The 26,506-nt window shown below is 39.7% G+C and overlaps 1 protein-coding gene across 1 annotated transcript in view; it reads right to left on the reverse strand.

Annotated features, from left to right (window-relative positions):
* st6galnac3 (ST6 (alpha-N-acetyl-neuraminyl-2,3-beta-galactosyl-1,3)-N-acetylgalactosaminide alpha-2,6-sialyltransferase 3) overlaps nt 1-26,506 on the reverse strand; it is an 85,489-nt gene that overhangs the window by 13,228 nt on the left and 45,755 nt on the right. Inside the window, exon 3 of the mRNA XM_022677831.2 lies at nt 25,763-26,172. Within this exon, the coding sequence (XP_022533552.1) occupies nt 25,763-26,172 (410 nt within the window). The remainder of the gene's footprint in view (nt 1-25,762; nt 26,173-26,506) is intronic.

Consider the following 26,506-nt stretch of genomic DNA (forward strand, 5'->3'; position numbering starts at 1 on the left):
GCTTCTTATATATGAATTTTACCAATCAGTTATTATAGAGCAGTAAAGCCACTCTGCTAAAGTACAGAGTTATACAGGAGTTTTAGTGAAGTTTCTCCAACACTAAGGCTGGGTGCAGCAGCATTAGCATTAGCCGGTAACCGCAGTGCTAGCTCTTTTGCCATTCAGAGGCGAGTATATTGCACTGCAGTCTGCATGTTTACTGTGTTAAAACAAGCTACGTGGGATGAACTGCTAGCTAATAGTGCCCTGGCTTACGGGAACAATCAGGGATCCTCAGGGATGAAAATGCCGCCCGATAGCGCTGCGGTTAGCGGCTAATGCTGCTGCACCTAGCCTTAGTGCTGGAGAAATTTATCTGAAATCTCCCCCTCAGAGAAAATGTTGGACATCTAAGCTTACTGTACATAAACGGAAGCTCTTTACTCACGTAGATAAATGTTTTTCAGTTCAGATTTTCTGTGCAGATTAACATCCAGTGCTCGTTTTACTCATATGACTTTTGTTTTTTATGTTTAAGAATTACAGTTTTGTTTACCTAGGCACTTCCCTCAGCTTCCCCATCAGAAGGGGAACATGGCGATTCTTCGATGTAGGCATCCTTACTAGAGTCACTTAATGCGCCTTAAGCCCTACTGTATCTGGACGGGATTAGTTTCTCTGGAAGATGTCTGTAAAAAAAATATTTCACACTTCTAACTTTCTACTAGTGATATAAATCTTGCATCCGGACTGCAATTGAAAAAAAAAAACAAAAAAACAGGAGGACCAGTGAGTCATCGCATTCAGTAGCTCCTCCATTTCCACTCACTGTTGTGTTTCTGTGGAAACGGAGAAACGAATCCAGTCTGGATAGGGCTTTATAAACTAATGCGCCTAATGTAAGAAAATAGAGCAGAAAATAGACGTTCATTGATAATATGCCTAGTTGCATAATATGCATAGTTGGTAAAATAAGGTAGCAGCCCCTGCAGTGGTCCTGTCTGACGAGTCCGCAGGTCTGAGAGTGAGCAGGAGTGATGGAGATGGACTCTGGCACAGCAGCCTCCACATCTCTCGGCCAGGAAATAAACAGTGGCTGAGAAATGAAGTCTGACAGTTGGAACGGCGCTCAAAGTAAATAATGTACCGCGGCTCTCGCCGTACACCGTGCTTTACCTGCCGCGCTCTCTGGCATCACTCCTCTTCTGACCACACATTCATATTCACCGCAACCTTGGGGATATGAGCTGTGCTCCGCGTCCCTGTCGTGAACCGCCAATCACGTAGACGGAAACGACGGTTAGGCGGCCGTTTGGAGAAGCGATGGGAACCTATGGCGAAATCCATTTGGCAGCAGCTTTGTGTGGAACGGAGCAGTCTGGCTTTAAAGTGCAGACATTAATTCCGGCTCTCCTCCCACCTAATGCCACTCCGGCTCGCTAAATTGCTATCTGGGCCGAGTCGCCACAGCATTGTTCAGCCTTAAGTGTGGCATGATTTGCCTGGGGAAACACAATGCTCTTTTAATGACCGATCATCCAGCAGCTGCAGCAGTTTAAATGCATCGATTCCAGAGACGCTGAACCTTGACCCGGCCACATCTCTGCAAATAATTCTCATTATTCTTATCCTTGTCTGGCTGAGACTTAATATTTATACAGAACAATCAGTCACAACATAGACAATACATTAAAACCATTAAGAAGTGAATAACATTGATTGTCTGATTACAATCACACCTGCTGAAGTTTGGGGATTTTGGTATATACGGCAAGTGACTGAACGAGTCAAAAAAAACATATCTAAAACTAAAATAAAACTAAAAATAAACCTTCTTTCTAATACATTTCAAGCACTAAATGTATTTAGTTTGATTCATATTACAACTGCAGACGGGAGCAGGAGAAATGTGTATGTGGCAGGTGGATTAAAACAAGCGATTTTTGGTGGGAGCGGGCTGTAACGGGACTAAAACAAGCGGGAGCGGGTTTAAAAACTCAGTCTTGTGCATGAAACACAACATCACCAGATTCTTGACCACACGCACCATGTTGTTGTTGGTGTAACATGTAAAATTGTGGGTTGGAAGATAAGAGCTGGAGCAAACATTGAAAATGATACAAACCATGCCCTGCCCCTAAACCCATACATCACCCAGTGCCCCTCGCAAACTTCCACTCCCATTTTTTTAGCCTTTTTCAAATTTGAGGGTGGAGTCAGCTAAACTCAATAGGTTTAGTGCCCCTTTAAAGGGAGGATCATTGCATTCATCCTAGTCAGTCATCAAAGTCAGTCTGCTGCTTTAAGCTACACTGCGCTTAAAAAAGATTCAGAAATGGGTTCAGATTTAAATCACAAAGCAGCTAAGATTCAAATCTGAACTCCAGTAGTACAGTTCACCTGTGCACTCGCCAATTAGCAAACTTCTAACAGAAACCCAGGCGAAAAAAAGTCTGATGGTCTGATGATTTTAGCTCTGATGAGCTTCATAACAGGAGCACCTAACAGAAGCTTAATGACTCCTCTCTGAAAGTGGGGCTATAACCCCGCTTTCCTCAGGGACGAATCCGCCACAACATTCGGCTCACAGCCTGAGGGAGACGCTGCTGTTTGCCGCTGCTCTTAAGCGGGCCAAACCAATTTATTTTAATGATGCCGCAAAGTAGGATCATTATTACCTGACACGTTAGAGCGGGCGGAGTGCTCCTCCGAGCTACAGTTGTGTTTACTTTCATTTCACTGAAATCTATTAATAACCTCCGAGGCCATCGGCGGACGCCGGTCAAAGCCGGACCATTTATTACTGTAGCAGCTCCATTCTTCAGGAGACGTTCAGCCAGGTCAGCAGACGCCTGTACTCTGAAGTCTATCAGCTAACAGCTAATGGCACTATTCTGTTCTTTTTCTATCTGTCAGCACAGTACAGGTGTGGAGCAGCATGGTGTCTCTCAGCTGTGAACTCAACAGACCATAATACAATCAACCAGCCAGTGGAAAATGCATTCATGCAGTAGGGCTGCTCGATATATATTGTTAAATCACCGTCATCATGATGTATGCATGTGCAGTAGTCACATCTATTGTCACTTTTGGCAATTAAATCAAACACGTCATGTTGCAACACTTTGATTCCTGACACAAGAAATAGATACACAGCGCTGTCTCTGTGTCTGTGTGAGTAACAGGCTGCTGCTGCCTGAGAAGCGTGATGGGGAGGGTGTAGTGCGAGAAGGGGAGGCAGGAGTAAACACGAGGTAACTGCCGCATGGCCTCCATCCACATGGTTGTGCTGAAAGCTGTGCACCTCAGTCCAGCACAGTTTTGCGGTGCAGATATTTCCAGTTACAGCTGAATTCACGCTTTTAATCTCAGAAAAACAATTAAAATACACAAGATTTCAGAGATTTCAGTGCAGAAGCGTACTGAAACAATGCCACAGTGAATGCTTAAAGCCACAATCAAAGAAAAAGACGTATTAATGTCGCTAAGACTTGAATATACAGATATGCAGTAGAATAATGCTGCAGAAACTGCACAGCATTGGTAGAATCCCCTGTTAAAGGTATATGGTTCATATCTTAATGTACTCATATTGTATTCAATGACATCTTTGCTGAAATTATGATATTTTCCTTGCAATACGAGTGTGAAATCCCTTCTTCCCAACTTCCACGATTGAACAAATGACATTCAGCCACAAAGAAAGGGCTTGCTTCTCCATTCTTACGGCTAATGTCCTATTCTGACAACTCTTGCAGAGTTGACCGGGCGCCACCCATTTGTTCAGGCCTGCACTGAAGGAAGGGGTGGAATTGAAATGCCCAACACGAAAAAGTAAAAAAAAAAAAAAAAAAAAAGCTCAGGCAGAGATGGATATCTCTCCCCAATCTCCTTCTACTTTGGATTCCTCGCAGCTCGCTACCTGGGCAGAAATATTCATTAATCCGTGAAGAGCCAAAGCCTTATGGCCTGATCTTTATCTACTCAGACCGCCAGCGTCTAGCGGATTTCGCTCGTCCTTTCATGGCTGGAAATAAAGTTCCCGACGCCGGCGTGGTCTTTATTTCATCCAAGATGGGCTTATACGCCTTAATGCCTGGAGATGGATTCGCCAAGATCTGTATCACGCAGAGATTGTGATTTTGACAGATATCGAGATTTTACACTGAGTGTAATGCATACGGCGGCCTTAACACCGCCGCTTACCCTCCCGCGGCCGAGGCTTTTCGGTTTTCAGAAACCGAGCTGCTTATTCCGACGCTTGAAATGAATGTTCTTCATTTCAGAAAAGCCTGGAATACTAAGAAAGAAGCCTAATTATGTCCGAGTTATCAGCTTCTGCATTATTCTCTCGCCGCATTTCTCCAATTAAGTTCATTTTTCAGCATCTGAATGAACGTTTGAATATGATAAATGGGGCTGCAAAAATGTTTATTTCATCATTATGCAGGACTAATTTTTCAGGGCCGGGGAAATTTTCTCCTATTTGTTATTTTAATATCTTCACATGCGCTATTAAAATTAATGAACAGGAATGCGAAGAGCTCGGTTCCGTGAATTTAAAGAGGGAGGATTCTGCGATGATTCACAGATCCGCAGCGACGGCCACAAACCCGCCGCAGAAAAACATTACTAATGGCTTGGGGTCAAGGTTAAGGGCAGGTTTAGTGACTGCAGCTCTTCAAACGTGGAGTAAAAATACACCGTCAGCCAAAAGAACGTATTTACAGTGGAGTCTAAATGCCATTCCATCCAAAGACATTTACAAACTGAACATCTCTGAATAGTTTGAGTAAATGTCAGGGAAAAACAAGCACAGCACAGAAAACACAAATCAAGCGCAAGAAAACAAAGATAGTTCAAAGGAACTCTGAATCTGTCGAAAAACAAAAAGGTAAAAACTGATCATATGTATAAACTTATGATGGAAAAGCATATTATGAGAGCAGAATGATAAGTGAAGACTATGACCATGCCATTTTCCTTATCAGATCAAATTTACTTGGGTTGCTGTGGTAACGAGATTGGTGTCAGTAATTTGGGCTGGATTTGGGCTGGTACTTTGATTTCAAACTGAGTGATGTATTTTACGCATTTATGGCCTACAGCTAATGAAAACCCAAAAATCAGTGTCTCAGAAAATTTGAATTTTACGTAAGACCAATTGGTACTTTTGGCAGTGTGGGCAGTGTGCCAATCCTGCTGGAAAATGAAATCCTCATCTCTATAAGATATAAGTTGTCAGCAGAGGGAAGCATAAAATGCTGTAAGATTTTGTGGAAAAACACAGTGGACCAACACCAGCAGATGACATGTCTCTCCATTTTACATTTCATTTGTAAATCAAGGGAGCAGAGTCTGGAGGAAGAGTGGAGAGACACACAGTCCAAACTGCTCGAGGTCTAGTGTGAAGTTTTTCCACCAATCAGTGATGGTTTGGAGAGATGTCATCATGCCCATCCCTCTATGCCAACAAGAATTGAGAACCCCTATCTCTAGGTGTGAATGTGCAAAACGGAAGAAATGGAAATTAGGTTTCTCCCAATAGATATGAACCCAGATTCAAGGATTCAGAAGAAGAACGAGAAAAAAAAATCTGAAGTCAAGGTGTGCCAAGCTTTTAGGAATATTTTCAAGAACACTGCAGGCTGTCACTGCTGGCGAAAGAGCTTCAAACAAGCACTAAGTGATGGGTGAAATTATTCATTACTAATGAATAACTCTGTACACCTCAATAATTCAGCCTAGTTTATTAAAAAGTAATGGGTAAGAGATGAACTATGCCATTATAAAGTGGTACCTATTTGATTCTTGACATGAAAATACCCCCCCTGTATTCGACAGTGGCAGCAGGATCCTTCAGCTGTGCTGCGAAAGCCTGGCTGAGCGGCGGAGGTTCTTATAGCCTGGGAGAAAAGGACACTGCACCAAAAACTAATATTTAATATTCAGAGGTCCAAGATCAATGTGCAAGTGGTAAATTGGATGTTGGATATTGTTGGGGACTGCCGAAGGGGAAATGTGAACGTGTCGGAGGGAGAATGGAATAATTTCGGCCCTCAAAATTCTGCTCACATATCTTCTGGGTAATGCCTCCTTCAAAGGGTCCAGAGTTAATGCAAATAACAATAGCGTATAAATGATGAAGCCTTTTGAATGCATTAGAGTCAGGCTGCATGTGCCCTTTCTCTCCCGCTATTCTCCCCCCGCGCGACATTTGCACGCTATAGGACTTCCTTTTACCAGCACTGTTGATTCAACACATCTGCATGAAGAATACAGAACTGCTGAACATTCTGAACAGGCGCTCCGGGGTTAATGAGGTGTCACAGCTGCCCATTACTGAGCCGGCTTTACACTCATCTCCGCATAATTATTCTGGGGCAAAAAAGAGAGAAAGAGTTTGATAGCGGTCAAAACATCCAATTTTGTGTCAGACATGTACTCTGACATAGAATAGAGTCATGAGCAGACCTAAAGCCTCAGTCTCAAACTCAACCCAACGATAACACAACGACACCCCAATCTCAATACCAAATATAATCAAACCCCCAACCTCAAACTCAAAGATTATTAAACCCCCAACCTCAAACTCAAAGACTTCCTACACACCAATCTTAAACTCAACCCCAAATACAATCAATTCCCCAACCTCAAACCCCAAAGTCAACCTACACCCCAACCTCAACCCAACGATAACCTACACCCCAATCTCAATCCCAAAGACAACATACACCCCAATCTCAAACTCAACCCCAAATACAATCAAACCACAAACTCAGCCACATAATACAATCTAAAACCCCAACATCATCCTTAAAGACAACCTACACCACATTCTCAATTCCAAATACAATCAACCCCCAACCTCAACCCCAAAGACAACCTACACTCAACCACTCAACCACATAATACAATCTAAACCCCCAACCACAATCGCAAATACAATCAAACCCCCAATCTCACCCTCAACCCCAAAAACAATCAAACCCCCAACCTCAAACTCAAAGATTATCAAACCCCCAACCTCAACCCCAAAGACAATCATTACACCCAATTTTACCCCAAATACAATCTAAATCTCAATCTCAATCTCAACCTTAACCCCAAATACAATCAAACCCCCAATCTCAACCCCAAAGAAAACCTACACCCCAATCTCAACCTTAACCCCAAAGACAATCTACACCCCAATTTTGAACTCAACCGCAAATATAATCAAATCCCCAACCTCAACCTCAACCCCAAACTCAACCTCAACCACAAATAAAAATAAATCCCAAAACTCAACCCCAAAGACAGACTAAATCCCAATCCCAACCTAAACCCAAAAGAAAATCTACACCCTAGTCTAAAACTCAACCCCAAAGACGACCTACAATCCAATCTCAGCCTTAATCCCAACTTCAATCAAACCCCTAACCTTGACCCCAAAGACAACCTACAACCATAATTCCACTCCCAAATACAATCTAAATCTCTGAATCTGAACCCCAAATATGATTTGAATCGCAATTACTACCTCAGTTGTAATCTAAACCCAAACTCTAATTCCAATAGTAATCTAATATTTAACTCCAACCTAAACTCCAATCCCAACCCCAGTCCAGTTCTGTATGCCCTTTCTATCATGCATCAATTTTACTTATGTAGTGGTAACATTATGTAGGTCCTCTATCTGCACATGCTGTTGATTCAGCCCCTCTGCAGGAGGAATATTAAAGTGCAGAGGACACATTAACGTTAAAGATATACCTGATGTTAAGTATTAGATGAAGTTTGCAAGATGTTAGCTACTGTAAGTGATGTTTACTAGATGTTAACAAGCAGTTAATATTTGCTAGACCTTAACTCTTTTAGATGTTTTAGAAGTTTACTAGATGGTACCAACTGTAAGTGATCAGTGTCTTAGATCATGTTTGCTAGATGCTAATGCCTGTAACTGATGTTTACTTGATGTTTACAACTCTAGTTGATATCTGCTAGATGTTAACTCATATACAATGTTTGCTAAATGCTTACAACCGTAGCTAATTTTTAACTTAATGTTTACAACTCTAGTTGATATTTGCTAGGTGTTCATTCTTTTAGATGAAGTTTACTAGATGTTACCAACTGTAAGTAATGTTTACTAGATGTTAATAACTCTAGTTGATATTTCCAAGATGTTAGTTATTTTAGATGAAGTTTGCTAGACAATCAACTAGAGTAAGTGATGTTTAATAGATGTTTATGAGTAGTGATAATTTTCTAGATGCTAACCCTTTAAATGAAGTTTGATAGACATTAACTATTGTAACTGATGTTTACTTGATATTTACAACTCTACCTGCTATTTGCTAGATATGAACTCTTTTAGACAATGTTTGCTAGGTTTTAACCATTGCAAATGCTGTTTACTAGATGTTAACAATGAGTTTATATTTGCTAGATGTTAACTAGTTTTCTAGATGTTAAGTACTGTAAAAGATGTTTACTAGATGTTTACTTCTGTAGTCAATGATTAATTAGACAATGTAAAGTCTAGCACATGTCTTCTCCGACACATGTGACGTCAGACTGCGCCTCTGTTTGAACTGCTGCTGCTGATGCTGATGCAGCATTGCCGAGTAGCATCACAGCACAGCGCTAATGCTCGGAGGAAAGCCCAGCGACTCGGTTCTGATACATCAGCTCACAGACGCAGCCTTGTGCTGATCCACATCACCCTAAGAGTGATGAGGGGAAAGAAAGAGCGCCATCTACTGTACCCACCCAGAGAGAGCAAGGCTTATTGTGCTCTCTCAGGGCTCTGGCAGCTGATAGCAAGCTGCTTAAAGGAGATTCGAACCAGCAATCTCCCAATCATAATGGCAGCATGTTAGACCACTGGACTTGGCACTTGCCGTCCCAACAAGGATGCTACTTATTTGAATTTTGAATATTCAGTACTTTCACACTAAAAACGCTGTTAGTTTTATTTATTTTTTCCATTTGTTTGATTTAAGCCATTGTCTGCAGGAAACTTTGTAAAAAATGAGTTTACAGTCTGATAGATTACAGTGGCTTTGGTGTGGGATTGCTGTAATTAGTGCGGCTCTTCTCCAACATTCTGAACCTCGCCTTGAAAAAGGGCTCTTTGTTTTAGAACAACTACTGCAAAGTCAAGCAGCGAGTCTGTAAGCAAGCAGTGAAAAAGGGAATCCATTAGTCACTGAGAAGCCATTACTCAGTGTGAGTGTGTGTGGGCCCGTGGAACCATGCCGTCTCCACAGCCTGTTTGTCTTCTCTTCTTTATGCCGCCTCCTAATGGTGTTCAGCAGGGCTCCGTTTGGAGCTCTTCCTGTCTGCACACACTGTGTGTTTAGGCAGATTAATTCCAGCCAAACAGTCAGCTGATCTAATTATACCTAATCACATTTGTCACATTATATTATATGACATGCAGGTGCACTCTTTACCGCGTCGGGCGACGGGGCTGATTCAATTAGGCACGGAGGAGAGCACTCCGGATCTGCACTCCCTTCGGCCCCACGCCACGAATATACAACCAAAAAATACACGTGAGCCTCAAACATTTGAAGAGGAGTCTTTTGAAGTGATCTCTGAAAATGATCTTTTTCCTTTTTAAATGTAGGCAAAGTTAAATCTGTTAAGTAGAGCCGTTCCATTACTTATCCAATCCCAAACTCAACTGTAACCTAAACCCTGAAGCTAACTTTTGCTAAGTGCGGACCACGCCTAAAGAAGTAGAGAAAGAAGAAGGAAAAAGGGGAGGGAACTCAGGGAAATTTGGGCTGGAGTTCTGAACTGTGTGCTTGAAGAAGCGTGCAGTTATATCCCCCCCTTTTTATTTAATGAGAAGTGGAAGAGTAGAAAAAGGGGGTTGTTGGGGAGGAGGTGGGTTGCGAACTTTCGTCACGAGAGATAGTTAGTTAGGGGAGGTATTTATAGGACGGTTGATTGATACGGGGTGGAGTTAGAACGTAGAGTTCGGGCGTGGTCCTTCTCCCAAACTTTTGTTATTACATAACATCATTTAAAATAAATCCCAATCTCTACTTTAACCTCAACTGACCTAAACCCCAAACTCAACTAAAACGTAACCCCCAACCCCAACCTAACTTTGAGATCAATCACAATCTCTACCTTAACTTCAACTGACATAAACCCCAAACTCAACTGTAACCTAAACCACAGCCCCAACCTAACTTTAAGATAAATCCCAATCTCTACCTTAACCTCAACTGACCTAAACCCAATGTAACCCAAACCCAACCTTACCTATACCAGCAAACTCAAACCAAAACTCCAAACCCAACTTCAACATCAACTGTAATCTAAACTCAAATTTTCAACTTCAATCTCAACCTGAACCTCAACTATGACCTGATCCCCAGTCCCAACCTCAACAGTAACCTAAACACCACTCCAAATGTAATTTAAACCCCAACCCTACCTTTACCCTAAAACTCAACCTTATCCCAAATCCCAACTTCAACATTGACTGTAACCAAACCCCCAATCCTATCTATACTGTAAAATCTTAAACCTAATGCAAACTTCAACCTCAACTTTTAACCTGAACCCAAATCTCAATCTAATTCCAATATTTGACCTAAACATCCCCTATAACCTTAACCCCACTCTTACTCACCACAACTGCTACCTAACCTCCAAACCCAACATCATTTGGGTTTGGGTAAAATCTTAAGTCTATCTCAAACCCAACCTCAACTGTTTTCTAAACCCAAACCCAAACCAAGCTGACCTCTAAATCTCAACCCTACTCATAATTTAAACCCCAGTATCAACCCAAACTGCTACTTAAAGACCAACCCAACCCCAACCAAATCATAAATTAATCCCAAATCAAAAACAGTAACTAAAACCCCAACCCAAAACCAAAAAAACCAAACCCAACCACACAACCCAAACTCAAATCACAAACTCAAACCACACAACCCCAACCCAAACTCTAATCCCAAACCCAACCACACAACCCTAATCCAAACTCAAATCCCAAACTCAACCACACAACCCCAACTAAAACCATAAATTAACCCCAAATCAAAAACAGTAAATAAAACCCCAACCCAAACTCAAATCCCAAATCCCAACCACACAACCCCAACCACAAACCACATACACTTCCAGCCTTGGTCTTTAACCATACCTCCCCAGCCTTATTCACCCCGAGCTCCACCCCCACCATAACTCAAATCCCAACTCTACATCTATCTGTAACTGAAACGCTATCACTAACCCAGCATGTAGTGATTATGCTATTCCTTAAATACTAGAGTCTAGTATTTACTAGTGTCTGCACGCAGTAAAGCATGCACTACATCATATTATACTAAATGTTCTGATAGCATCATGCTTCATTACTCAGCTCTGTGCTTCATGAGGAGGAGATGCGTGCAGACGCAGAACAGCAGCGTTACCCGTGCAGAGTCCTGCTCCTGCATCTGCTGACTGCATGAAAAATTAACATCATTTCTGTTTCTCACGCAGAGCAACAAACGTGCTTTTATCTTAATATCATCTGCTGTGGAGAGCTGCCAAGCCTGTGATGCTCTTAACCAGATACGTCCTGAGACAAATTCAGATTTACCACAAAGGTCTTACTGCTGAATAAATCTGATCATAAAGCAACAAATCTTTATTATGGACTGTGTGTCAGGATGACTGAGATCAAAATGTGTTGAAGTGTTTCTAAAGCTAGATGATATTAGTTTAGCTGCTTTAGTTGTAACATGATATATGAGAAAATAATATTTATTAAAAAGTAACATACTTTATAGATTTTATATGGAGTTGTTTCATATCTGTATTAAATTTCATAACAATTGGGTGCAAAAAAAAGCATCATTGCTCATTATTAAAATTATGTTCTTTTTTGCCATCATAGTTTGCATTTTTTTTAACTTAAATATGGATAATAACACAGCGGACATTTTTAGCAAAAATTGGCATTTTTTACAGCAGAATTTGAAATGTGTTGGTATATATAATGTGTTTGTATTTAAATAACTATGCTGTGGACATAAAAGACAAGTTATACTTATATTAACCCAGATGCATTGATTTACAGAAAAAAATAACGTCTCAAAAAAAAAAAAAAAAAAATATATATATATATATATATATATATATATATATATATAATTGAAAAGTTTCTTTATTTCAGTAATTCAGTTTAAACTATTATATTTTATAGATGTATTACACACAGAGTGATCTATTTTAATTGTTTATTACTTTTATTGTTGATGATTATGGCTTACAGCCAGAGTGTATAAGACCAACAGTGTGGGCAGTGTGCCAAGTCCTGCTGGAAAATGAAATCTGCATCTCCATAAAAGTTGTCAGTAGCAGAGGGAAGCTGTAAGATATGAAGTGCTGTAAGATTTTGTGGGAAAACAAAACTGCACTGACTTTAGACTTGATAATAAAACACAGTGGATCAACACCAGCAGATGACAGACATGTCTCTCCAAACCATGCTTCCCTCTGCTGATGACTTTTTAATGGAGATGCGGATTTCATTTTCCAGCAGGACTTGGCACACTGCCCACATATTTTTATTTTTTTCATTTTATTTTTAAAAACTGCAACTTAAATGACTCTGATAGTGGACAGGTGACTCTCTGGTAGACAGCTCATGTCTGAGAGCACAGATCTCAAGGCCAGTACAGAAACACATCAGTTGTGCTATTTTTTTATTATTAATCACATACATTTCTTCTGGCCTGTTATGAAGATGTAATAAATCTCTGTGCTGCTCTGTGGTACAGAGGGCCAGTCACCTGTCAGTGAGCTGTGCTCCAGGCTATCAGCTACAATATCTACAGTGACTTAGTGCCTCGCCAGGCGGTGGCAGCCGAGGGGTCAGCCGGGCTGCTGGAGCCGCATGGTAATGTGACAGCATGATTTAAGAGTGCTGTCCACTGTTATCTACACACAGTTTACGAGGCAGCCCACACACACACTTACACACACTTACACACAGACACATCTGACATCAAACAGCTATATTCTGATAACAGAAACCCGGACATGAGGACCTATCCTCCCTGACACGCACAAGCAGGAACACTCTGGACATGTGGATCCATATTAAAACACTGAATGGTGCCAAAATCTGCAGAGAAAGAGAGGCTGAGGGAAGGGAAGAGGAAAGAAAGGAGAAGAAGAAGAAATCAGGAATGGATGGAATGAAGGAGTGAGTGAAGACTAAAGAAACAGAGAAAGCATGACGATTTTACACAGATCTCTGATAAAGAACATTATCTCAAAAGTAGGGTTGCGACTAGTGATTATTTTTGACATATAGTCGATTATATCAGTTTTTTTTTTTATTTGTTAGCGATTATGTCTCCAACATCCTCTATTTCTACTTCCTGTGGGAGCGATACCCCTTCCAAAATTTCACTTAGAACAAATTTCACTTAAAAACTGCAGAAAAAGATGCAATTTGGCATTTAAATGCACATTAAATGACCATTATAACTGACATCTGGTTGACCTACAGATGAAAGCATTTGAAATTATTTATAGTGACCTTTTTCTGTTTCTAAGATACATTTTAATGTTATAAAAATATTCAAATAACCATTTAGGTCAACTTAAAAAAAGCATCTGTAAAAACACTTTAAAAAATATTGAATATTGAAACTAGATAAAAAGTTCATTATTGAACCACTTCTATTATTCTACTTAACCAGGCATTACTGCAGACACTTCCTAAATTTCACTATCACTTGAAAACAGCAGAAAAATATGCAATTTCGCATTTAAATGCACATTAAATAACCGTTCAAATTTTAAATGCTCTGAAATTAAAGGGGACATATTATACCTGTTATCTCACCAGATCTATACTCTATACCAGTTTCAGGCCCTTTTTTCCAGAATGAGCCATTTAAGGGCTCTGTCACTTTTATGCAAATAAGCTAAGCTGTTGATGGCCACACCGTGTTTACATTAAGCGTTTAGCACATGCTAGTGTTCACATGTTGTGCAAAATGGCAAAAAAAAACATGGGGATGCTAGTTCATACATAACTGCGATAAAAGCACAAGTATATAGAAAAAAATGTCTCCCTCATTTGCTGACTGTACCACAGAGAGTATGTACAGATCCCTCCCTCAGACAAAGTCTGGTGGCTTCTTGTGTGCCTTATGTATGAATACTACCAGTCACATATTAAGGAGCAGTAAAGCCACTCTGAATGCAGAAGTACAGAGTTATAAGGGTGAGTTTTTAGTAAAGCTTCTCCAGCACTATAAGGCTGGGTGCAGCAGCATTAGCATTAGCTGCTAACCACAGCGCTAACTCTCTTGCCGTTTAGAGGTGAGTATATTAGACTGTAGTCTGTGTGTTTACAGTATTAAAACAAGCTACATGGGACGAACCGCTAGCTGATAGTGCCCTGGGTTAACGGAACACTCAGGGTTCCTCATTTACAGGCAGCAAATGCTAATGCTGCTGCACCCAGCCTTAGTGCTGGAGAAACTTCACTGAAAATTCACAGAAATCTAAGCTTACTGTAAATAAACGAAAGCGCTTTACTCACCTAAATAAACAGTTTTCAGCAGAGAAATCTGTGTAGATTAACATCCAGGACTCGTTTTACTCATTTGACTTTGAAATATTTTTTTTATTTTTTAAGAATTACAGTTTTGTTTACTTTGTTGGTGCTTCTCCCATCTTTTCATTAGAAGAGAAACATGGCGACACCCTTGCTCACTTCGATGTAGGCATCCTTACTAGTGTCACTTAATACACCTTATAATCCAGTGCACCATGTGGCATGAATCATAGTACTTTCCTTCTTATAGTTCTACCATATAATAGAGAAGTCACAATCACAATCACTCATTCATTCAAGCAGTTATCAAACACATTGAGAAAATGAAAGGCTAAAGTCTGTTAGCATGGCTAGCTTTAACTGTGGTCTTAAACTGTGTTAAACTGTGTTTATCTGGGTACAGTTGAATAATGAGAGTTGGGTACATGGAAGTGAAATACATACATTTTCGAGATTGTGATTCCGTTCCAATGATAAAATGTACATCCTTATCGGGAATAGTGGGATTGTATACAGCTTTTTGATTGGACAGACGGATTCCCTTAAAATTTCGTTAACGTGCGCCTTTTTGCCCATTAAAAATGAATATGGGTAAAGTTTGCACGCCTAGGCCTGTAGAACTTTTTGCGTCCTTTCTAAAACAATATGATGCACAGTTTTCATACAATCGGTGTACGAAATTGCCCCATAGCAACCACCATGGATTCTATAGCAAAACCATAGCAACCACTTACCAACACCTTCGCAACCACCACGGATGCCATAGCAACCACCATAGCCACCACCACGAATACCATAACAACACCTTAGCAACCACCAAGCAACATCTCAGCAACCCCTTAGTAATTACCATGTACATAATAGCAACTCCTAGCAACCACTAAGCAACACCACAGCAACCACTTAGCAACACCTTAGCAACCACCTAGAAACAACATTGCAACCACCATGGGCACCATAGCAAAACCTTAGCAACCACGCAGCAACACCATAGCAGTCAACATGGATAACATAGCAACAAGTTAGCAACTACTTAGCCACACCATAGCAACAAACATGGATACCATAGCAACACCTTATGGTAGGTTGTGTGTTTCTTATACAATTACAACATTAGCACAAAGACAGTTTAGTTTATTAAATGAAATGCTGGAATTCAAATTTAGCCAGTTGCTTTTCCATCCGATTGGTAATCTACCAATTAAAAACAATTACCAGATTAATCGATTATCAAAATAATCATTAGTTGCAGCCCTAATCACAATATAGTAAAGAAACAAATCACACAAATTTAGAAGATATAGAAGAACTGTTGTTTATTCCATTAATAACTATTTAAAAACAAAAAGTTGTTATTAGAAGTTATTTATCAAACTGAAAATGGTTATTCTATGGCATCACTTAAAGAACCCTTTGTAGTGCATTTATATTTAATAGTGTACGCCCAGGCCTGTGTTTAGCTGCCAGCTTTTACAGGGGCTTTAATCAGAAATCCAATAACAAATCCAACAAAAATAACGATCCAACATTTCATAAACACTGTAGCATAAATTTTTCATTTCCTTTTTTCACTTCTCGCTCTGCCAATACTAACAGTTCCACAGTTTTAGTTTCCTGACGATTAGCTTTAAGCTTCTGTTTCCTTTTAATTCAAATGTAAAATTCAGCCCAAGCTCTAGATAAGGTTAGACTGATCTCAGAATCACACAGTTTTTACTCAGGAACAGAAACTCTCGTCAGACTCGGGCTGAAGAGGAGCTCCAGCATCTCTTCTGAGTTTAGATAATCCCATTCATCATGCGCTTCGTTAGGCCTGTCATCACACATATCCATAACACACCGCTCCCAATCAGGATATGGATGCGCCATACTAAGAATAATGGGCTGTCTCTCCATCATTTCCCCTGCAGACCCTCGCTGATGGATCACACAAAGCCCCGCAGATGGAAATGGATATTCTTTATTGAGCTCGCTAGTTCATCTTCTTTTTGACAAGCCTCAGAAACTCAGATCAGCTAAGTAGGGGAACTAAAAAGGTGAGCAATGCTGGAGCAATACTAGAGCAATGCTAGAGTCTGAAAAGTCTTATATATATTTTTACTTTAGGGGTTGAAGGTATCAGAGATCTTGCAATCAAGACAATTAGCCTTTTAAAACCACAGCACTTTAAACACAGCCTGAGGGAAGACTTAATGTACCAGTGCTTGGAGTGATTTAATACTCTGAGAAATGATGTTCTTTACCTATTCCAATTTGGAAAGTAATATCAATGCTATCGATGCCCCATTACCAGAACCTGTCTTTACCAGCCTGAGCCCGAATTAAACCCAACATTTGTTTAGTAAGTAGAGCTAAAACTGAGCTTTTAAAAACATTTCTGGGCTGTTTGAATACGCGAAATCCGTTTAATGGTAATTAACAGTGCAACACTGAAGAAGCATAGACCTGTTATTTAAGCAATGTGTTTACTAAGAACAGATCTCCCAAAGATTAAAACAGCAACACTGCAAACAATGATCCACAACCTAAACTAAATCAGGAAAGAATGATGTCTAAATGACTTTCCTCTAGTTTAATATAATTTAACATGGTTAAAGAATAGAAAATAATTTCTAAACAAACTAATTTTTTTATATTGAGCTTATATAGTCTATGTGCAAAAACACAAACAACAGTAATAAGACTATGCAGTGCACTGCAAACCAAGTGTGTAATATGGACAGGTGGAGAGCAACAGTGCGTGTAAATAAATCTACACCTATGGGCGTGGTGGTCTGGAAATGAGTTATGTTTAGGTTATGAGTTATGTTTCTGGCGTATTGCTATCTCTATCTTGTCAACGGAAAACACAATAGCTCCACTGACTGAAAACAACCTAGACAAACATCAACAGTCAGACGTTCAATCAGTTAATTCAGATTATTTGTCATATATATTTTTACAAGCTCAGCTTTTTTTTAATGTGCAGTTACTCAACCAGTAATTTATTTGTTTATTTTTTCTTATTTTATGTTATTAGTGACGGAGGGGACGCTGAGTTTTCCAGTGGGCTAAGCACTGCCGCTTTGATCGGGAGATCGCTGGTTCGAATCCTGGTCATGCAGCTTGCCATCAGCTGCCGGAGCCCTGAGAGAGCACAATTGGCCTTGCTCTCTCTGGGTGGGTACAGTAGATGTCGTTCTTTACCCTCATCACTCTAAAGGGTGATGTGGATCGGCACAAGGCTGCATCTGTGAGCTGATGTATCAGAACCGAGTTGCTGCGCTTTTCTCCGAGCGTTAGCGCTGTGATGCTACTCGGTAATGCTTAATCAGCAGCAGCTCATAAAGAGCTCACATGTATCGGAGGAGGCATGTGCTAGTCTTCACCCTCCTTGTGTTGAGTAGCAGCTAAAAGGGTGAGTTATAGTTGGTATCTCTATCGGTATCAACAAATACTTGAGTATCTGGTATTAGTATCAGGTTCAGTATTGGAAAAAAATGGTATAGTGAGTCCCTAGTGCATTTTCATTTTTTTATAATTACCAATGCAAAGTATGTTTATTAATACAGTTAAAAGTATATCCAGGAAGTGATAATGTGAGAATTGAGTTTACTTCCTAATGCTGTTACATCAGTAAACAGATGTTGTCCGTGTTTTTGTCTGAAATGGCAACCCCGTGTTAATAAAATGTAGCTGTGAAGGTGCAAATGAACTGAAATCAGCCGTGGACATTACTGGAGAACTGAAAATATTCAATCAACATCCCTATTAATAAAGCCATTTAAGAAATAAAATATTTGTGCTATATCATTTCCAATAGGATGAACTCCATCATCTGACTGGTTTATTGAATTGTGGGAGTATAGCTGGACTTTGTGAGCTGCCTTGAAGGCCGATTCAATCAGTTCTCCTCCCTCCCTCTCCACCTCCAGAGCAGCTGATTATCAAATCAAACGTTGTTTACATGCCCCTCCGGGGTGGTTGGATCGAGCACTGTGGATGATTTAACCAAGCTGAAATCAGACCTAAAAACTGCGCTGGGATGTTTCCTGTAGAGGTCTGCGCGGGACTGTTTTTTTAAACCCGCTCCCGCCCGCTCCCGCGTCTTTTTGTCCCGCTCCCGCCCGCTCCCGCAAAAAAATCACTTCTTTTAATCCCGCTCCCGCCCGCCACATACACATTTCCGCCGCCCCCGTCCCGCAGTCCTAATATGAATTGAATTAATTACATTTAGTGCTTCAAATTTACATATGTATTTATTAAAACAGCAATTCAGTTCGCAGTCCAAACACATGCCATCAGGTGCATCAAGAATCCTAGAAGTGGATTAGAAGTGGATCTATATTATATAAAATAATAAATGTAAAAATATATAAAATTAAATTCAATTAGTTTAATTAATATTTGTATTATTATTAATAATAATAATAATAATAATAATAATAATAATAATAACAATAATAATAATAACAATAACAATGTTATTGTTATTATTATTATTGTTATTATTATTATTATTATTATTTTGCACCAGTATAGTAAATGTCGTCCTTTAAATTACACACCCCCCTCCCCCCCCCCCCTCCTCTGCACACGCCTGCTGGAGATGCTGAAAATGTGTATGTGTGTGTCCATCCTCCGAGAGATTTTTCTTGTGTTTTTTTGTTGCTTGCATGGGAATCATAGCGTGATTATTATAATTTTCTTAACTATTTATCAATTTGCGGGAGCGGGACCACATGTTAATGTGGTCCCGCTCCCGCATGGCCTGTATTGATTAAATTACCGCTCCCGCCAATAACAATGCAGTTTTGTCCCGCGCCGCAACATATTCTGACGGGTCCCGCGGGTCCCGCGGGACTCCCGCGGGAGTGCAGACCTCTAGTTTCCTGTCTCTCGGCTTTCTCTCGAAGGCATCGGCTGATCAGGATGAATTATTTTAAAGTGATAAGCAGGTAAAAAACGCATCGTTCCCACAGTCGATGCATTAGCTTCACCACATTAGCTCACAGTGTAGCTATATCTAACTGATAAATGAATTAAAGATCTTTAATCATGTTTATTAATAAGGACAAATAGAAATTTCTAAGACCCATAAAAAGTCCCATTAAAATGTTGAACCATTTAAACCATGGAAAACAAGATTTGATTACTGTATTTTTCGCACTATAAGGTGCATCGAATTATAAGACTACTTTATTATGCAATACTAGTAAGGAACAGGGGTGTCGCCATGTTTTCTTTCTAATTCAGCAGCTCTCGCCGCTTGGTGGCGAGACCTGTAAAGCTAAGCTAAGTTAAAAAAATGTGAATGTGTTTATTTGAAGGAGTAAATCACTTCTGTTTATTTATTGCAAGCTTAGGTTTAAAGATTTCAACAAATGCTAGCCACGGTTAGCGGCTAAAGCCACCCGACAGCACTAAACTGAAGAACTCTGAGTGTTCCGGTAAGCCAGGGCAATATTAGCTAGCTGTTCGTCCCACGTAGCTTGTTTTAACACAGTAAACATGCAGACTACAGTCTGATATATATGTTTTGCCACTGAACGGCGAAAGAGCTAGCGCTTAGCACAGTTAGTGGGTAATGCTAATGCTGCTCCAGCAGTGCTAGCTGGGGTTAGCAGCAGGCTACAGGCCGATAATACTCACTGAACAGCAAAAGAGCTACAGCTGTGGTTAAGAGTTAATACTAATACTGCTCCAGCAGTGCTAGCCAAAGTTAGCAGCAGGCTACAGGCCGATAATACTCTGATACTCTGGATAGCTCTGAACAGTAAAAAAGTCAGTGCTTAGAGCAGTTAGCGGGTAATGCTTATACTACTTTAGCAGGGCTAGCCAGAGTTAGCAACAGGCTACAGGCCAATAATACTCGCCTCTGAATGGCAAAAGAGCTAGAACTTAACGCAGTTAGCGATAAATGTTAATGCTGCTCCAGCAGTGCTAGCTAGGGTTAGCAGCAGGCTACAGGCCAATTATACTCACCTCTGAGCGACAAAAGAGCTAGTGCTTAGTGCGGTTAGAGGCTAATGCTAATGCTGCTTTAATCTCGAGTCTCAGTCCTGGAGAACTACACTATAACGCTTCACTTTAGCGCAGTGGCTTTACTGGTAAAATTCATTTATAATTAAAGCATTTTAAAGCAAAAAATACATTTTAAAGCAATTACAGCAAAAAATACGGTAATCAAGAATCAAGAACCATCAAAAAATAGATTTAAAAGCAATTTGAAATCAATCAAGTAATAATTATAAAGCCTGAGCGCACTAAAGTGCAACCAGCCAAACAATAAACAGACAAAGAAATAAGAAAATAAGAAAAATTTCTAAAGCCGAGTTTTTTACTCTCTCACTGCCGCCTTCAGCACCACAACCAATCAGCTCATGTTCTGGGATCATCACAAATTGCCTAATGGTTTGAGCCAAAAAGGCTCCTGCCACATCTTATCTCTCACACACTGCTCCCGGTGAACCTGCCGGTCAGCTGATAGCTGCAATTTGATGCAACTTGAAAAGCGCAGGAGTTTTCCCCTGATTGCAGCATCTTTTCAGACAGCTCTGCTAAAAGAGCACCTCTGGACGAACAGCCCTGTTTACAGCACCACTTCCTCCCCGAGCTGAAATCTTCTGGAGAGGAGTAGAAGTGGACGGGCGAATCAGGATTACCGACTGACCAAAGCTAAAAATGTAGTCTCTGATACTGAGATAAAAACTTTATACCTACCAGTGCATCTCAAAAAATATAGAAAAGTGACTTTATTTCAGTAATTCAGTTGAAAAATGTGAAACTCATAAATTATATAGATGTATTAAACACAGAGTGAGTATCTATTTTAAGCATTTATTTCTTTTATTGTTGATTATGATTATGAAGCTTACAACCCAAAAATCAGTGTCTCAGAAAATTAGATATTATATATTAAGACCAATTGGTACTTTTGAAAGTGTAGGCAGTGTGCCAAGTCCTGCTGGAGAATGAAATCCACATCAGTGATTGGTGGAAACTTCACACTAGACCTCGAGCAGTTTGGACTGTGTGTCTCTCCACTCTTCCTCCAGAATTCTCTTCTGCCTTGATTTACAAATAAAACATGCTAAATTTACTGATGATCAGGGATGATTTAATGGAGAGACATGTCTGTCATCTGCTGGTGTTGATCCACTGTGTTTTATTATCAAGTCTAAAGTCTAAAGTGCAGTGAGTGTTTTCCCACAAAATCTTACAGCACTTCATATCTTACAGCTTCCCTCTGCTACTGACAGCTTTTATGAAGATGGATTTCATTTTCCAGCAGGACTTGGCACACTGCCCACACTGCCAAAAGTACCAATTGGTATTTTATAATAAACTAATTTTTCGAGACACTGATTTTTGGGTTTTCATTGGCTGTAAGCCATAATCATCAAATTTTGAACTGAATTACTGAAATAAAGTAACTTTTCAATGATACTTGTTTTGAGATGCACAAGTATATACAATAAAACCTACCTGTTTAAAATATGTTTTGCATTCCATATTGATTTATTGATTTATTTATTTATTCCCATGAAATATATCTTAGTTGCAAGTGTGATTGACCTCTTTAAATGAAGGTTAAAAAAATTAAAAGTGGAATTTCTCATTTCTAACCGAGGTGTGAACCGTTACACCCCCACCACCTACACACACATCTTCAGGTATGTTGGATATATTTACAGCTACAGTAGAGGGCATGGTCAGGGTTATATGTTAGGTGTCTGCACGGCTGATGACTCCTGGCTGAGTGTTTCAGTCACAGACGGTGACTTTAAATGCAGCTTCTTCTTAAATGTGATTCAAAGCAGAGGCTTTACCGCCAACTGTTCCCCGACACACACCCTGCTCTATTAAAGCTGATTTATCACTCACATTACACACACATCTGCTCACGGCCAAGCAGACAGGGACACACACACGCACACACACACTCTGCAGCAGAAGCCTGTCTGGTATGTTCTGCCACAACACACTTCTATATACTAAAGTGAATTCTGCTTTCTGCTTTCTTTCCAATGCATGATTTCATTTCTAACTAGAGATAAATAAAGGTACCACTTTAAAATAAGACTACCTTTATAAAGGGTTTATAATGGTTTACTTTACAGTTAGTTTATTAATAGTTATTAATTAGGTTGTAAATGCCTTAAAAATCCTTAATAATCAGTTATAACACATACGTAGAAAGGGCAACAATGACCTGTAGTTTGCCAAATAGTGAACCCACAGCCGTCTATATCGTTGCCCTTTCTAATTATGTGTTATAACTGATTATTAATGAATTTTAAGGCGTTTACAACCTAATTAGTAACATTAATAAACTAATTGTAAACCATTTATTAACCCTTTATAAAGGTAGTCTTATTTTAAAGTGGTACCGATAAATATAAATCAGCAACAAAAATATATGTTAAATTCTTTAGACTTAGAGTATAAGTCTGAGCCAATATAGAGACTCTTGAGAACAATTCTCCATCTAATCTCAAGTCTCTGCATATAAGTCCAAGTCTAATTTAAAGTCTATGGAGTTATGGAATTATAGAATTGAGTCTTTTGGAAGAAAGTCTAAGTCTAGCCTTAAAAGTCTCATTCTATCATTTTTTTCCTATTTGTGGTTTGTAGTGTAAATGAATAAACGCCTTTGAGCTATTTTTTGTAAAAAATAAATAAATAAATAAATAAATAAATAAATAAAATAAAATAAATAATTGCTCCGGTGATCCGGTATAACACTGCTTTAGTCCTGTGGAGGAGTGGACTGGGAGAAACGATAGAATTTCAGCTCTCGCTCATGAATATTCATACATGCAAACATATCACCTACTGCCGTATCTACTGTATGAGAGTTCTTACCCAAATAAAAAAATAGAGCAGTAACTACAGACCTTTTAAATATATTAATACTGTAGCTTGAAGGATGATTTAAATGTAATTTTTGACTGGAGAAAGAAGGGAATTGTGGCTGATTTAAATACTGCAATGCCTCTAATGGCTTTAGGAATAACATATAACTTTAGTAAAATTATATTGAACTTGTGTCTTACTGTTGCAAAAGAGCTTTTGAGAAATATATCTTTTCTCTTAAACACACTTAAACATTGAGTATTTTAGGTCTGTTTATGGTGTTTTCTTTTAGGAACTATTTAAAATATTTGTAATATTTGGTAAAGGAAGAAGTGTTAACGTTTTAAGGTCTATTATTTACATTCTTCAGCTGTTTTTCTGATAATAAAGTCTGATTTCTTTATATATTGTGTATATATTTTGTGGGTGAGTAAACCCAATACTAATCAAAGCCTTAATTTAAGCTTTAATTTTTTTATATTATATGTATTCCTAACAGTACAGTAACTCTGAAACCTATATTAAATATAAAATACCGTGGTATGCATTTTTGGCTATAATTCAGTGTACTATTAATTGATTAATTGATGAATTAATATATTGATCCTGGTGATGTATAAGCTTTCAGTACCTGTCAGTAAAATCATCTTCATAACTCCAGTATAAAACTATAGAACTCTTTTGATGCTTGATGGCTCTTTTTGATAAGCAAGAACATTATGCAAATTTTCTTGGCAAATTAAAGCTAACTTTGCTGCTCTGTTTTAAAATCCACAAGCTGGGCCTGGAAAAGATCCACACTGGCAAGAATTTCTTTAACAGATTTTTTATAAACGCCGCATGCGGACCGGCACACGCACAAAGCCACGACGGCACGGCACGCTCCAACATGTGGTAGAGGAACAATATCCACACCTTATTAATGTCATCTCTGCGCTCGACGCCTCTCTCTGTGCACGAGGCTCATTAGCACACAGCTAGCGCTCTTCAGAGCACAGGTAACCTTGAGCTCCCATTGATTTCATCTGGCTGGATGTGACTTAGAGTAGGAGAGATTTCTGAACGGTAAGCAGGAGATTGAAACGCTCTCCACTACAAAGCGGAGCGAGCGGCTGGGAGTCGGGCTCAGATACGGGCGGCGACGCTTCAGAATAAGAAATGCTAACAAGTTCACCATGCCCAGCGGCGTGCTGTAGCTGGAGGAGATCAGATGGAAAGTTTTAAATTTAATCTCCTCAGAAAGCTGATTTTGTGACTTCAGGGACTTTTAATTTTTTTTTTATTTGTCCAGTAGAGGATGAACAGTACCTGAGTGGTCAGCTCGTCATAAAGAGGCAAAACCTTTGAGTTTACTGAACATGAATTAACAGATCTTAATGCATATGTTTTAAACTAAATCAAGACTGTGGGCCCTATTTTAGGCCCCTTTTTTTAGTGACCAGCTAAATTTAGGATGTGTCTTTGGTCTTTGGTATCGTGAGAGCTCAAAAAATTACACAAGAAATGAACCTAAACTCTCTAAATTCTCTAAATTAATCATAGCTAATGTGCTTAATTTTGTGTGTAACATAAAATAAACCAATCAGTGTGTCACTTGCCTCACTTTCCCTTTAAGAGTCAGGTGAGCTCTGACTTTGGCGCATTTGTATCTTAACAGTGCAACGCTTTTGTGCGTCTCAGCAGAGGAAACTGACTTGCGTGTTTTTATGCCGTGAAGATACGCCAGAAGCTCATTTAAGGGAACAGTACTGATATTTTATTCTTTATTCTGTTTATTGTGTGTGTGTGTAATGAGCAAGGGTGTACACAGAGCGCTGGGAGAGCCTATAGGAATGGACTCTGACTGTTGTCAGGGTTTTAGTCAGTCAGTGGAGTTCCTGTGTTTTCCACCACCACCAAAAAAAAACAAAAAATATATATATATATATATATTTATATTATAAAATTTATTTTAGAAATATTATATATATGTATAAAAACACACCAAAAATTTACCTGAACAAACCTCATTTCCAGAACACCACGCCCATCAGTGTAGATTTATTCTTAAATAGTGATGACGAGTATCACGGCTCACCTTGCACAGGGTGTATAATAGAACCCTAGATCTAAAAGGAAGAGCTAAGCTACCTTCATTTCACTGTATTAGCTTTTTATGCTAACTGGCTAGCGTTAGTTAACGAGCTGTGTCTGCTTCTTTGGTGGTGTTGTTCTACGCAAAGCTCCGCAGCACCTCTAGTGGTATGGCGGTATGTGAAAACTTCATACCAGTTTCCAGTTTTAATGCCCCCTCTGGTATACCATCCAGCACTGCTGTACACCAGTAAACCTGTCTCACTGGTCTCTCTCTCTGTCTCTTTTTCTCACCTGTCTTTCCCCGTCTCCTTCTTGAAGACTGTGTCGCAGTAGTTCATGCGCTCCTCCGTGGTGACGTAGATGCGGGCGTGGGGGTAGTTTTCGGTGGCCTGGCGCAGCATGTTGTAGACGATGCCCTTGCCGTCCTCCCTCATGTTGCGCAGCGGCCCCCACACCACGTACACCGTCTCGTTCCCCTCCCCGAAGAAGTGCTGGGGCTTCTGGAGCAGCAGCGGGACGCTGGTGTGAGACACCACCCGCAGGTCGGTGCGGCGGCCCACGTCCGTCTCGAAGCCGCGGGTGGGGGCGTTGTTCATCCGCCACACGCAGGACGAGCGCTCGATCTCACGCCCCGCCTGCCGGCTCAGCATCTGCCCCGAACTGGACACCACGCTGCACACATCACAGTGCAGCTTCAGCGGCTGCAACACACACAGCAACACATCATATAACATATATATACAGCTCTGAGAAAAACGAGAAAAGAGAGCACTTCAATTTTTGAATCAGTTTCTCTGATTTTGCTATTTATAGGTTTATGTTTGAGTAAAATGAACATTTCTATAAACTACAGACAACATTTCTCCCAAATTACATATAATAAACATATTGTCATTTAGAGCATTTATTTGCAAAATAAAAAATAAAATAACAAAAAAAAAAGATGCAGAACTTTCAGACCTCAAATAATGCAAAGTTCATAAAAACAAGTTCAGAAATCAGTATTTGCTGGAATAATCCTGGTTTTAAATCACA

Source organism: Astyanax mexicanus, chromosome 8 (genome assembly GCF_023375975.1).
Source record: "Astyanax mexicanus isolate ESR-SI-001 chromosome 8, AstMex3_surface, whole genome shotgun sequence".
In the NCBI taxonomy this organism is placed as follows: domain Eukaryota; kingdom Metazoa; phylum Chordata; class Actinopteri; order Characiformes; family Acestrorhamphidae; genus Astyanax; species Astyanax mexicanus.